The sequence below is a fragment of the Liolophura sinensis genome, chromosome 7, assembly GCF_032854445.1.
Source record: "Liolophura sinensis isolate JHLJ2023 chromosome 7, CUHK_Ljap_v2, whole genome shotgun sequence".
NCBI classification, from domain to species: domain Eukaryota; kingdom Metazoa; phylum Mollusca; class Polyplacophora; order Chitonida; family Chitonidae; genus Liolophura; species Liolophura sinensis.
The window spans coordinates 28,846,356-28,860,957 of record NC_088301.1 but is presented as its reverse complement, the minus strand read 5'-3'; the positions used below and the strand labels follow the sequence as shown (position 1 = coordinate 28,860,957).

Here is a 14,602-nt window from a genome sequence, read left to right as displayed (position 1 = left end):
GTTACTTAAGAAATTAAGATATATTTGTATATTCAAGATAAATATATATGATATGTGAGCATATAAATGGGGACCTTCTTGGTTGAGATGGTTGGCACGCCAGCGCAGTGCTATGACCCAGGAATGCTGTGAGTTCCCATGCTGGCTTCCTGTCTGGCCGTACATTGTAAGGTCTGGCAGCAACCTGGGGATGGTCGTGGGTTTTCCCTGGGCTCTGCCTGATTTCCCGCTGGCTTAATGCTTGCTGTTGTCGTATAAGTGAAATGTTCTGGATTATGACGTGAAACACCAATCAAATAAGCAAATAAATGTAAATTTAAGGTCTGTTTCTGTAGAAATCACCCTGTCACAGAAGATTTAGACATGAGCCACATTAGGGTTCACCATTCCATACAATGCTGACTCTATTCGTGTTTTGTTTCAGTTGTTTGACCTGCAGCTTAGTGACAGTAATTTTCGCCGATACGTCCTGGTGCAGTTCCTGATACTTTTCCAGTATCTCCACTTACCTGTTAGATTCAAAAGGTATTTCAATGTTTATTATAGGAGAAATCGAAACTGTAGTTACAATGCCTTGATCAAAGAGGATTCATATATATAAGTCTGAACCAATTACATGGCTGGTTTCAATTCAATACGATCCTTTGTTAAAACAGTGTTTTTGAAATTTGTGAGATAAACTGTGCTAAAGTAAAAATTATCGTTTCATGAGACAGTGGGGCCCATTTCACAAGCTGAGGGTCATTTAGCTGACTACAGTAAGCAGGCTATGAAAAAAAAATGGACTAGTCCGTTTCACAAATGTAAAACTGTCTAAAGGCTTCCCATGGTCTTGTATGTGGCTGCTCTACAGCAATCTGATTGGTAGGGTCCATGATGATAATTATTAAATTGGCTTCAAAATATAAATAAATTAAATTACTGGTACTATGTATGAAAAACACAAAAATGTAATTCCTTCTTCATTTTTATTGTTGACAAAGTTTGCAAACAAAGGGGGATAACTCTCAACAGATGGTAAAATCTAAACAACAAGGACAGATAAATTTCAGTGGTTTGTGAGCTTTAAAAATCCCATTATTTGCTGATACAAGCTAATTTGTTCCTTTCAAACTGGACTCAACTCAGTTTCAAATCTGTATTTGTTTCATCCTAGTCACCTTTGGATGTGACCAAGGATTACTGGCTAATTTTCAAAATCTAAGACAAAAAAGCTTTAGTTGATAACCAAACATTTCTCAGTGAAATGGTCTAGACAAAATTGCTAATCATGACTAACTGAGTTAGCCATCTATGCCTAACCCTTAGACTTTTGTGATACGGGCTCCTGATCAAGGGAATAAATGCAATATAATTGAATTCCTAAATGCTGTAGTGCTGAAAGAAAAACACAGCCAGTCATAGCATTAAGTTGTTCTGGACAAGCCTCAACAACATGAGCTGATAGACCCTGTGATCTCATCAGCTGTGATATAAAGAATACCTGTCTTGGTAGCCTAATGCTCAGTAAAGACTACTTGTCTTCCACCAGCATCGTTTTCGTGTCTAGTCACACGTGAGAAACCTCAGCAGTAATGTGCTGAAGCTTGTGGGTTTACCCCAGGTGCTCAAGTTTCCTGCGCCCATATACTGGCCACCCGTGTATAAAATGAAAAATTCCTAAATATGATGTCTCACCTTTACATCTGGATATTGAATCTGGTTCTCACTTTTTTGCTATGTATGGTTCTCATCTTTTTGTTGCATTTGGTTCCCACCTGCATCAGGTTCTCACCTTCCTACATCACGTTTTCACCTTCCTGCATCAGGTTCTTACCTTCCTGCATCTAGTTCTTACCTTTTTGAATCTGGTTCTTATCTTTTTGCATCTGGTTTTCACCTTCCTGCATCTGGTTCTCACCTATTTTACATCTGGTTCTCACTTTCTCGTCACTTCTTCTCAGGTTTGTGAAGTCTGCCCAGTAGTTTTTCTCATCCCTACAATGTTCTGATTTGTCCTGCAGTTCTAGCTTTGTGCTGACAGAAGAACAGAATCAGTGGGTGGACAGCACACAGGAGAAGGTGTACAGACTAATAAAGGAGACACCTCCTGATGGTGACAAGTTTGTGCAAGCCATCAAGGTAGACATCTCTTAATTGCCATGCAGGTTACTCAGATATCAAGCTCTTAGGGACTGGTGGGGCCTCCGTGGCTCAGTCGGTTAGCATGCTAGCGCAGCGTAATGACCCAGGAGTCTCTCACCAATGCAGCCTCTAGTCCAACTCATGCTGGCTCCCTCTCCAGCCGTATGTGGGAAGGTCTATCAGCAATCTGCGAATGGTCGTGGGTTTCCCCTAGGCTCTGCTCTGTTTCCTCCCACCATAATGCCGTCGTATAATTGAAATATTCTTGAGTACAGTGTAAAACACCAATCAGATAATTGAATAAATAAATCTAGGGACTGGTGGATGTATAATCCTAAGGGACTGGTGTTGTAAAACTGCTAAAAAGTATTATTTCTGCTCAGTAAAAGTCTCACCTCCACCGAATTGAAAATCAGATGAAGAACTTCCTTTCCCCTGCATCCGTGCCAAGCTGATATCCTAGAAGTCCACGAAACGCTCACCCACTTTTTAGCGCAGGATGAAATTTTGATTTTTTGATAAATTCATGTTAATGAAGCCTAATATTGGGACTTATCGGGACCTCCCTCATGGCAGAGGTGGTAAATGTACCAGTGCAGCACAATGACCCAGGAACCTCTCTCCATGTCTAACTCATGGTGGTTAATTCCCCTCTGGCTGTATGTGGGAAGGTCTGGCATCAACCTGCAGATGGTCGTGGGTTTTTCTCAGGCTCTGCCCTGTTTCTTCCCACTGTAATGCTGGCCGTCATTGTATAAGTGAAATATTCTTGAATATGACGTGAAACACCAATCAAATAAATAATAAAATCCAATAATGGTGGGACTTCACAAACGCCATATCTGTAGGAAACCAGTGTTGAAAGCCATATTGTTGGCCTTGGCTGAAGTTTGATCCAGTGTGTTAAGAATTACTTTTATCCTCATTTATTTTATAGCCTTCCCTGTATGAAACAAAGTAGAAGGGAAAAATTTACTTTGTCTCGGGGACAACAGCACTAGTGTCCTTTGAGATGACCTTCAGTTAAGTTAACCGACGGAACCAAAAGTTTAAAGCATCCTTTGGAAGCCATATTTTTAGGTGACATACACTGTATAGGTAAGGTCGCTGGTAACTTAAGTGAATGTTGATCAATTCTAGGCCAGTAGGACCACTACTTGTGTAACATTACAGTCCCAGCCAAAATTTCACTGATCTTGAGCCTACTACAGGATATTTCCCATTTTCACGCTGTAATTTCATTGCTGGTTGTTTTGGTTTTTTTTGCAGCATATACTGAAACGGGAAGAGAATTGGAACAGCTGGAAGAATGAAGGGTGTCCAAGTTTTGAGAGGAGTAAAGGTGATAGTAGTCAGACCAAACAGAAGTAAGAAGACAACAAAATTAAAAAATGTGTGGGATTTGCCAATAATGTGGACAATGCACCCAGGGTGGGGGACAGAAGGCTGTATGAAAACACATCAAAACTCACACTGTAATATACATGAATATTGCCAAACTCTGCATCATGCTAACCTTAATCTTTGTTCTAATTTGTCTGTATACTCAAACTGCTTCATGATTCTACGAGAAAAGGGGCATCTGTTGAAATGGACCTTTTTGTCAAATGAAAGTGCTCTTTTAAATTCTTGATCAATGTAAATCTTCAATACTTGAGGCATATATTATCATATTCCTGTGGAGAATAAAGCAAACAAACCTATTGAGTCTAAGTTTCAGAAATTGTTATTTTAATCATTTATATATTATTTGTATAAAATTTTGGCTCCAAAAAGTTTAGAATCTGTTTGTGCCCATATAATTGCTGTCTCATTGTCGTTCAGGCTTGGGGTGATACAAGATGTTGTGTACCATTTACAGACTAAGTCGGAAGAGTGTTGGAGATGATCTTCAAGCTACTGGAGGAAAAATCATCAAGATGGGGAATGCTGAGTTGACAAGACTTTGGAATCTGAGTCCTGGTAATATGGCAGCATGTAAATCAGACAAAAGGTTAGCATTTCCTACCAGGAGGTCACTAATAATTGACCAATTATCTGACCCACAGTGGAGAGTTTACCATACAACAGGTAACCACACACATCCACAAAAAAAAAAATCCATTGGCTGTGTATGTGGGCTTTTATTTTGGCACTAGTTGTCTCCAACACAAGAATGTGTACAATAACTTCGTGTACCCATTGGAGTTTCCTGCTCAAGTTTTATTAAGGAGTCCACAAAAGCTTTAATCTTCTACAATTTGGCATCTTTATCATATTGTTGTACTGGTGATTTGTATCATATACACTCTTTTGCATTACTGGGTTTTGAAGATGAAACAAATAATATCCCACCAGGTCAATGCTTGCTAAACCGACCGTCAGCAGTATTAGCCTAACCTGGTGAGGTGAAAAAGGACAACAATAACCTGTCTGTTATTAAATGCAAACTAGTCTTGAATCTGATCTAAAACACCAATCAGATAAGCGCGTAATGTATCAAGTTTCAGTGTGCTTTTGCATTGGTTAGGTCAGTTTTATGATGGTTAATGTGATATTTACAGTTTAGTTGTTTTCTCCCTTATTCAGGACAGTAGATTCCATTGGATTAGAATATGTCTTTGATACGACCTACTTGTACGGACAGTTTTATGTGCAATATATTCATTTATTTATATATTTTTGTATTTAAATCTTCATATATTTATAATTTTATTTATTTACAAGAAGTTTAATTTGGAATGTTTTCATTGTTTTATTTATTTTTGATGGGTGCTTTACACCTTGCTCAAGAATATTTCACTTTTACGATGGCAGCCAGTATTATGGTGGAAGGACAGAGCTGGGGGAAGCCCACGACCAAGCGCAGGTTGCTGGACGACCTTACCACGTACGGCCGGAGAGGAAGCCAGCATGAGTTGGACAGGTGGTGACCACATTTATGAGCGACTCAAGAGTCATTGTACATCTGGAATATAAACCTGGCAATGATGTGGACAACAATCTCATTTTAAGGTTTTTGACACAACCTACCTGAATGTGAATGTAGACTTTAATGATACTTAAATGTGTATTTGTTGACAGGGTGTTCTTACCGAGTGTTGAAGAATTTTTCGCTGAACCAATTGAACAAGCTGATCCTGAAAACATGATTGAAGATGAATACAAGTTAGTTGAGAACTTTTTCTTCACACATTATCCGTTACAAAATGTGGATGCAGCATTACAGTATCTCACCTAAATTTTTCAGGTGTCGTAATTTGCTTGTTTCTGTCTGATTCATCCACCTTTATAGGGCCACGTAAGAGTTTTTTGTGAAGTTTGAGTAAGTTTAAAGTGTCAGCTTAAGACCTTTGTATTCTTGTGAAAGTATGTTTGTATAAACCAAGCTTTAGGTAAAATGCGGTAATTACCGTATTTCTTGTATAGTTTAGCCGAAAATTTCTAGCCATAAAGTTTAGCTGATTAGAGTTGCTGGTAGAGATGACAGGATAGAGTGATCAACCCCAGCTGTGCAGTAATCCCAAGTGAAGGTCTGGCTGCTGGCCCTCACCACATGTAATCCCAAATGAGGGTCTGGCTGCTGGCCCTCATCACATGTAATCCCAAGTGAGGATCTGTCTGCTGGCCTGCACCATATGTAATCCCAAGTGAGGATCTGGCTGCTGGCCCTCACCACATGTAATCCCAAGTGAGGGTCTGGCTGCTGGCCCTCACCACATGCAATCCCAAGTGAGGATCTGGCTGCTTGCCCTCACCACATGTAATCTCAAGTGAGGATCTGGCTGCTGGCCCTCACCACATGTAATCCGAAGTGAGGGTCTGGCTGCTGGCCCTCACCACATATAATCCCAAGTGAGGGTCTGGCTGCTGGCCCTCACCACATGTAATCCGAAGTGAGGGTCTGGCTGCTGGCCCTCACCACATATAATCCCAAGTGAGGGTCTGGCTGCTGGCCCTCACCACATGTAATCCCAAGTGAGGATCTGGCTGCTGGCCCTCACCACATGTAATCCCAAGTGAGGTTCTGGCTGCTGGCCCTCACCACATGTAATCCCAAGTGAGGATCCGGCTGCTGGCCCTCACCACATGCAATCCCAAGTGACGGTCTGGCTGCTGGCCCTCACCACATGTAATCCCAAGTGAGGATCTGGCTGCTGGCCCTCACCACATGTAATCCCAAGTGAGGATCTGGCTGCTTGCCCTCACCACATGTAATCCCAAGTGAGGATCTGGCTGCTGGCACTCACCACATGCAATCCCAAGTGAGGATCTGGCTGCTAGCACTCACCACATGGGGTAAACTCCCATGGGTGGCAGGATTGTCGGATTGCTATTTATACCTAATTACATAACAAGGTACATAACTTCAGTGTCTGCAACAGAAGACCCAACTTTACATAATTGGACAGTTGCCGTGTTTTATGTCCATTTATGTAAAGTTAGGGATTGTGTCCCAGGCATTGAAATGATGTACCTTGTTATGTAATTAGGTATGAATAATGTTTAAATGATTCTGCCACTCAGTCGAATGATTCTGAATACTCAGTCAGTTGTAGTTTGATACCTCCAAATCCCCCAAATTTCCATACACTGGTAATATTTATCATGAGTTCTGATGAAAACAAACTGGGTGGAAATTTTTTACTCTTGCAAGAGCAGACCTGTAAAGCAGAACATAATCGTGTCAAGTCCGAGCAGGGAAATGTTGTATTTATATTTGTAAATTAGCTTTCGGGTATTTGTTTGCTTTAGACCGGTCCACAGTTTCAATGTGTGTGTTTTGGCATGACTTACTCTCACAGACCATACATGAAACATGCATTCTGGTAGTAGACACATGTTTGTAGAGATGGTACTAGAACTAACATTTCATTGCTCAGTGAAGTTTGAGCGTGTTTATTGGGTTTGTCATGTATATATGCACAATTCCGTGAATACACTTCTCTGACCCAACTGCCCCTCAGCTGTGTTCAGTTACGAAGATTCACAACCGGGCAGAAGGAATCATGGGATACACTTAGCAGAATAATTGGCTAAACTATACATGGAATATGGTGTATTGCCTTCCCGTTCATGCCATGTGCTTTCCGTGACTTTTTGTATATGGAATATTTCATGAAAAACGGTTGATCTAATATGACTTAGTATGTGGGTTTAATGTTTATAACAAATTAATTAATCAAGGTTAATTAAGAAAAATTTTGACGTAAATGTTGCACATTTTAACGTATTTTGACAGTTCTGTTCATCTGAGAAAAGTGTGAAAAGATTTATAGTGAAAGGATGGTGAAATTGTGTACGTTTCAGCTCCAAAAGTAATACTTTATGACATTTATTAGCCTCTAAACATTCACTTTTTGGGGTGAAGTTTTGCATCATTTACTGTACTCTTTTTTGTTCAACTGCCCCTGCAACCAATATTTTGAAACATTCTGACAGAACTATGGGGTGTAGAAAAATAATTTGCATAGTTTTATGAAGCTTGCAACTTTGATGACAAAAACAAGTCATTTTTAGTGTTATTTTCATAATAATGGTATACATAAATTCCACTGAAAAAAGTGTGTTAGTGGTTGAAAAGGTTGACGGTATTTACATGTGTCAACTTTAAATTTCAAGATATTTATTTGTTTTTTTTTTTTTGACAGACTTGTAAACAACATAAACTTCCAGTGGAGAGCTCTGCGTCTGCTGGCCAGGAGAAGTCCCCATTTTTTCACACACACCAACCAGCCGGCCATGGCCTTGCCTGCATACTTGGAACTGATGGTTACTAAACTGGCCAAGGAGATGCCAGTAAGGGCCACAGAACTGTGCAGCTACATGTACATAATACAGGGTTTAGGGAAATACTTAACTCCACCACAGCTGGGAAATGATTAGTACTTAACTCGCACTGAAAACTTAAAACCGATGAAGCTTCAATGGCTAGGGCGTCTGCCTCAAAGTCGGGAGACCTGCGATAAAACCTAGGTCAGGTCATACCAAAGACTGTAAAGATGATACTTGTCGCTACCTCGCTTTATGCTCGGCACTGAGAGGTTAGAGCAAGAAAACATGTCTAGCTGGCCTGGTGTCAATATAATGTGATAGGGTGAGGTGTCATATCTGGTGTTTTCAACGAGATGATACTTCAGTAGCAGTATCATTTTGGCGGCATGAACTCAACCTGCCATAAGAACACACATTGTATGTACACTCACCTGATGAGTCTTTGTCATGTGACTGAAAAATTGTTAAGTACAATGTAAACCTCAAGCATACATGCATATATGTATACATTCCAGACTTTTGTATCTGGACACGTGGTTCGTTAAACAACAACAACATACCACATTAGTTTCAATTACCATATATATTATGTACAAGAAAAAACAGGAAACCTTCTACATCCTTGTATTACAACTGCAGTTTTGAACTTTGTAGATTGTGTAACATATTCGCTTCATGCAACTTATACATTTTTTCCTTAAGGAAAACTAACTTTTTGCTCAACAGCCAGCCGAGGAAGTGAAGACCCAGATTGAAGATGAGGAAGAATTAAAGGATACTCCAGATGAGGTGGATAATCTGAAACATACAGACACTAGTAAGTTTATCAGCTCAGATGGGGTCAACTTGTAAGTTATCAGTTCAAATAGACTGACACAAGTCATTTTCATTTGATCGGGTGAAGTGGATAGACACCAGTAAGTTATCAGCTTAAATTGACTGACACAAGTAATTTTAATTTGATCGGGTGAAGTGGATAGACACCAGTAAGTTATCAGCTCAAATTGACTGACACAAGTAATTTTAATTTGATCGGGTGAAGTGGATAGACACCAGTAAGTTATCAGCTCAAATTGACTGACACAAGGTAATTTTAATTTGATCGGGTGAAGTGGATAGACACCAGTAAGTTATCAGTTCAAATTGACTGACACAAGTCATTTTCATTTGATCGGGTGAAGTGGATAGACACCAATATGTTATTAACTCAAATACATTAATCCGTTCAAATGGACATACACAAGTTAAGTTGTTAGCTCAAACAGACTAACACCAGTAAATTAATAATCATCTCAAATACATGCAGAGACAAGTTATTTTACTCAAGTAGACACAAGTAAGTTAATTTTGCTCAAATAGACACCAGTAAGTTAATTTTGCTCAAATAGACACCAGTAAGTTAATTTTGCTCAAATAGACACCATTAAGTTAATCAGATAAAATAGACACAAATAAAGTAATTTGTTCAAAAAGACACGGATAAGTAAATCAGCTAGATCAAATAGAATATAAATTGATCAGATCAAATAGCTAGATGGCAGTAAGTTGATAAGTTTGTAAAATAACTTCTACAAACTGCCACCAAGAAGTAGATAATTTTTGCAGAATATATTAATTGCAGACTGGAAATGAGTACATGTAGTAAGTTTGACTCTCAGAAGTAAGAAACTACATCATTGGCAAGTAATGTCATGGTGACACAACTACAGAATCAAGAGTGGAATAATTTTGTTGTGCTAGGTCCTGCAGAGGTCGTTGAAAAACTGAGTGCACAACAGATTCAGCTGGTGAGTGACAAGATTGATTCAGACTGGAAGAAGCTGGCCACCGAGTTAAACTTCCTAGATGACGAAATTTTGTATTTTGAGAGTGAAACCACAGAGGTATCAGCACAAGCTATAAAGATGTTGACAAAATGGCAGGTAAGGAATATAAATGCATGAGTGGAAAGCATTGCCCACAAAAACATGTTCTCAACATTTTAGGCATGAAATTCATCTATTAGGATCCATGGACATGCTTAAATTCTTTAACTGTCAGACAGTCAAATCTGTCTTTGGCTCCGAAGGTATAAAAGGGGCGACATTCATTCTGCTGGATGGTGGCCTGAAGGGGCGGTAAAGGGCAAGCAGATTCATAACTCTTGCACCCAATGGGAAGTAAAACTCCAGATGGTCAGATGGTTTTACTGAACTAGTTCCTTGCCCATGATCTTGGAATTGTCAGTCTAATCATTTAGATTGTGAAGACCTCCAGTTTGGAAATGCAGTGGAATGGTTGGATCATTAATAGGCTGGATTCAGTGTACATGTGACGATCATCAGTTTTTGATCGGATCCTGAACACACTCTCATTACATCATAGAGAATCTTAGGCTACACACTAAAACACAATAGGATTTACAGAACTGAACTGAACTTTTGCAAAACTTCAAAACTCTGAAACTATAACTGAACTTATTTTATCATTTAAACCATCTAAAGTTTGAGTTGTTTCATATTAGAATAAATACATCATTCAAGTTTCCAGTTGAGATTCAGTATGGGCCTTACTTCTTAATAGTTTGATTACACTGAGGATATAACCCACATATAGCTGCTGGAAGATGTTGAGTAATCGATGGGTTCATAAGATCAAAAGGGGATTCCCATGTTCATTTCAGTTTTTCTTTCATGATTTCTAGTAATTTGCTCATGTAGAGAGATTCATTAGAGTTTTTCTAGAGATGGCTGCCATGCAGCAGCATTTGGTTGTTCTAGTTTGCCAGAGTAAAAGAAAAATCCATTACAACGTAGAGCACAATAACACAAGAGGGATGTTCCACCGTTGTTCGCTGTGTTCATATTAGGTACCATAAATTACAAAATTCACGACTCATTGTATGCCGTAGTAGAATCAATGTTAAACAAAATGTTAGGTGTGGTATCTCAGCACAACATGTATTATCCTGAGATTTTACATGCATATGGGGGCCTCCGTGGCTCAGTTGGTTAGTGCGCTAGCGCAGCGTAATGACCCAGGAGTCTGTCACCAATGCAGTCGCTGTGAGTTCAAGTCCAGCTCATGCTGGCTTCCTCTCCGGCTGTACGTGGGAAGGTCTACCAGCAATCTGCGGATGGTCGTGGGTTTCCCTCCAAGCCGCACATAATATCCAGTATGTAACCTTGGATTTATACGCGATTGCTTGTTTGAGGTTATAACTTACGAACTCTTCCCTTACCTGAACAGTTCCTCGAGATTGGATACGAATGGCATGCATTGTACATCAGCATGCCAGGTTGTCAGTTTTGCCATTCCAACTTACTGTATGAGCTATTCCATTACCTTAACGTTGATTCTAATACACAATACACTTATGTTTAATTTACGGTAATTAATATGCACACAGCGCATCAACGGTAGAACATCTAGCACCCCCCCCCCCACCCCTTCACTCCACCCTATGTCATTACACCCTCATGTCATATGAAAACCTCAGCTCTATATACATGTATGCAACACTTTTTAACCTACCACCCCTAAGTTCCTAACATTGATTCTAATACGGTACACAATGAACCAGTTCACGAATTTTGTAATTTACGGCAATTAATATTCTCTCAGCACATCATTGAGGGAACATCCCCCCTGGTGTTATTGTGCTCTGCTTTGTGTAGAAAACCTGAGCTCAGCATGTGCATTACTTTTTTTAGACCCCTAACATTTCCCTTAACAGCACTTCCCCTGTTATTGTACACCACTGCTCTGGGTGTGATATAAGCTAAACCTGTGCTTTGTACAGGCGAGCTAATGATATTCTAGTTCTATCTAAACTTGAACACTGCCATGTTAAAAGATAGGCTAGTAGCTGTATTCGTGATTTGGTACTGGTATGCCACTCTGTTGCCATAATAGCGTAACTTGAAAACTGTGTGTTTGAATTGGCCTTTAATTCATAATTTGTTTCAGGAAAATGAAGGTGAGAGAGCAACACCAGGGGCCCTGAAGATTGCCCTGAGAGAGATCGGGCTGGCAGAAATTGCGGAGACAATCTTCAAAAACATCACAGAATGAGACTTTGTCATGGGTATTAAATACTGCACATATAATGAATGCATCCTCATCTCTTTGTACGATTCATTCACATCACCAGTCTCATTTTCTGTGAAATTAGGACATTGATATAAAATAAAATGTTGTAAACATAAGATCTGGGACTCATGTTGTTTTGCCATAGAACAAGAGTATCAGCCCTGCTGGTTCTTGCCAGAGTTTGTCATTCTGTGTGACTGGGCAGCTATAGTTTAGATATATGTAGAAAACAATTATCCTTTCTCCTTAGTTTTGTTTTATCCCACGCTTCTGTCCATCTGTTAATCCAAACTTGTTCCATTTTGATAAAATTTTGTGCAGATTCATTCGTACTACCGCAGATTGAGCTCGGAGACCTGCATGATCCATGCTAAAGTTTATCTCTCTGTAGTCGTGGTGGTAAATGTTATGTTGATGATTGTGTTGTGCAAACAGATCGATGGGGCGGCCGAAGTTTGATACGGTTTGTGGCGCAATCACTCTTCACCACAGAACACAGCTCCACATATGCATTGGTTGTGTTAATGCAGTTTACCACATGGCTTCCATTTTAAAATGTCGCGTTGTACCCTGTTTCGGTCGACACCACCAGCTGCATACTTTTCAAGAGGACAACAACACAGCACAAACAGCACGTGCTTCTATGGACTTCCTGGCACAGAGTAATGTACATCTTAATTCATGGCCTGCCTTACATGTACCTCCCAATCTGTCACCTAAAGAGCACTTACGGAACGTCAACCCCAAATCGCCAACGTTAGAGATCTCTCACTTGTCCTAGGCTACAACGTGAGTGCCGTAGGATACCACAAGCTGTTATCCAGAGACTGATAGCGTACATGAGAAGGCATGCATTACAAACAGGGGTGGCCATGCCAGGTAATGGCTTTGTCTTTGAACCTCTTGTGTGTTCTATTTCCTGTACATTAAAATTGTGTACTTTCTGATGACAAAAGTCATTGCTGATGCGTAACTGTCTTATCTGAGTGTCAATGTTCTGCACTGCCAATACCCAATAAAATTTGGTTTAGTGCTTATATTTCAGTTCAGTATAGTAGACATACATGTACTAAGATGTCTGTGTTTGTGTATGGATTGTGTTTCAATGGCTGGTCAGTTGTGTTACTTCCAAGACAAGGGAAAAGCTAGCGCCAATGTGAACATGCACTAACATCTCGCAATGTTTGTATATGGGAAATCTAGTGTATTTGATACTGCCATTTATAAAGCAAGTCTACCAAAGAGCTTGTCCGTAGGAGGCACATGAATGCAACAAGAGTTCAGGTGAACACAACATATGCCCAAACAAATGCTTTTGTTTGAAATGCAGTATAACCCCTGAGGGGAATCTTAATGGGTGCAGACGATAGGTATGTGTTTACAATGACATTGATGCAAGTGGACAGACGTGTCCACCACAAGTGAAAACTTTATGCGAAAATCAGTTGGAGATAGCCCAGACACGAAATCATATCTATCTGTATAGTATATATAGAGAAACTGGCGATCTGGTGACTACGACAACCGCAGAACTGAAGAAATGTGAGTTGCAACACATTGTCATCTGTGTATGTATGTATCCACCAAAAACTCAGAAAACAGTATATACAAAATCATATATATTTAAATAGTATATATAAGGAAAATGGCTATCTGGTTACCATGACAACTCCGAAAATAGACAAATGTGAGTAACCACACATCATCTATGTATCCACCAAAAATTAAAACTCAGTGGAAAACTGTTGGAGTTATAGCCCGGGCACGAATACGGACTGACGGACAAAATCGGTAGAACATAATGCCCTCCTCCTATTGGCACGGGCATATAAAAATTCAGCTCAATACAAAAATAACTGAAATCATGAATTTGGCAATTGGCAATAAACATGCTCACAGAGAATCAGTGATGGAACATCTGCATTGTGTAATAGTGCTTTAAATGCATGTAAAATTTCAGGTTAATTCGGTTTTTTTTAGATACCACCTCTAACATTTTGTTTAATTCTGATTCTAATATACAATACCCTGATCTCAATAAGTGCAGTACTCTTAAATTTAAGATACCACCCCTAACTTTTTCTCTAACATTGCTTTCCCTATTATTGGATATCCACACCGACGCACTGGGTATGACAAACTACACCTGTACAAAATACAGGCGAGCTGAAAAGTTATTTCAACAATGAACCATATAAATAAGTCAGTAATTGATAAGGACCAATGCAAACAATTAACACGTGTTTAAAGAATTCGTTTCGTTTCTTAGAAGTACAGACTTGTTGCTGGTCTTTGCAAGACGACATCATCAATGTTTTGAACTTCTCTAGAGCTAAAACTGTGGTAGCTTGGAGAGCAATGTGGTTGCACCATTCTTTACATCTTTGACCAAAGAATAATCGAGGCTTGGCATCATAGAAACAGCCATATTTTTGCGAGAACTGGTTAGAACTAGGAATCCTGTAATGTCATCAAGGTCAGAAATGAACCACCTAATAAACTAGGTCACTTTCTTGTTAAATCTGGATTTCGAAGCGAAGAGGCGATATATCTGACCATAAGCCTTACTGCCTTCATGTAAGTGAAACATTATCAAATTAACACTATTATGCTAATTCCTATTCAATACATAACAAATAAATAACACTGCTGC

General features: G+C 39.5%; 1 protein-coding gene across 1 annotated transcript in view; it reads left to right on the top strand.

The window, feature by feature from the left end:
* LOC135470813 (THO complex subunit 1-like) overlaps nt 1–12,005 on the top strand; it is a 24,279-nt gene extending 12,274 nt beyond the window's left edge. Inside the window, exons 11-19 of the mRNA XM_064749855.1 lie at nt 425–525; nt 2,004–2,121; nt 3,394–3,491; nt 3,986–4,117; nt 5,188–5,271; nt 7,755–7,902; nt 8,605–8,695; nt 9,619–9,800; nt 11,827–12,005. Of these exons, the coding sequence (XP_064605925.1) occupies nt 425–525; nt 2,004–2,121; nt 3,394–3,491; nt 3,986–4,117; nt 5,188–5,271; nt 7,755–7,902; nt 8,605–8,695; nt 9,619–9,800; nt 11,827–11,931 (1,059 nt within the window). The 3' untranslated portion in view covers nt 11,932–12,005. The remainder of the gene's footprint in view (nt 1–424; nt 526–2,003; nt 2,122–3,393; nt 3,492–3,985; nt 4,118–5,187; nt 5,272–7,754; nt 7,903–8,604; nt 8,696–9,618; nt 9,801–11,826) is intronic.
* Nucleotides 12,006–14,602: the final 2,597 nt, after the last annotated feature.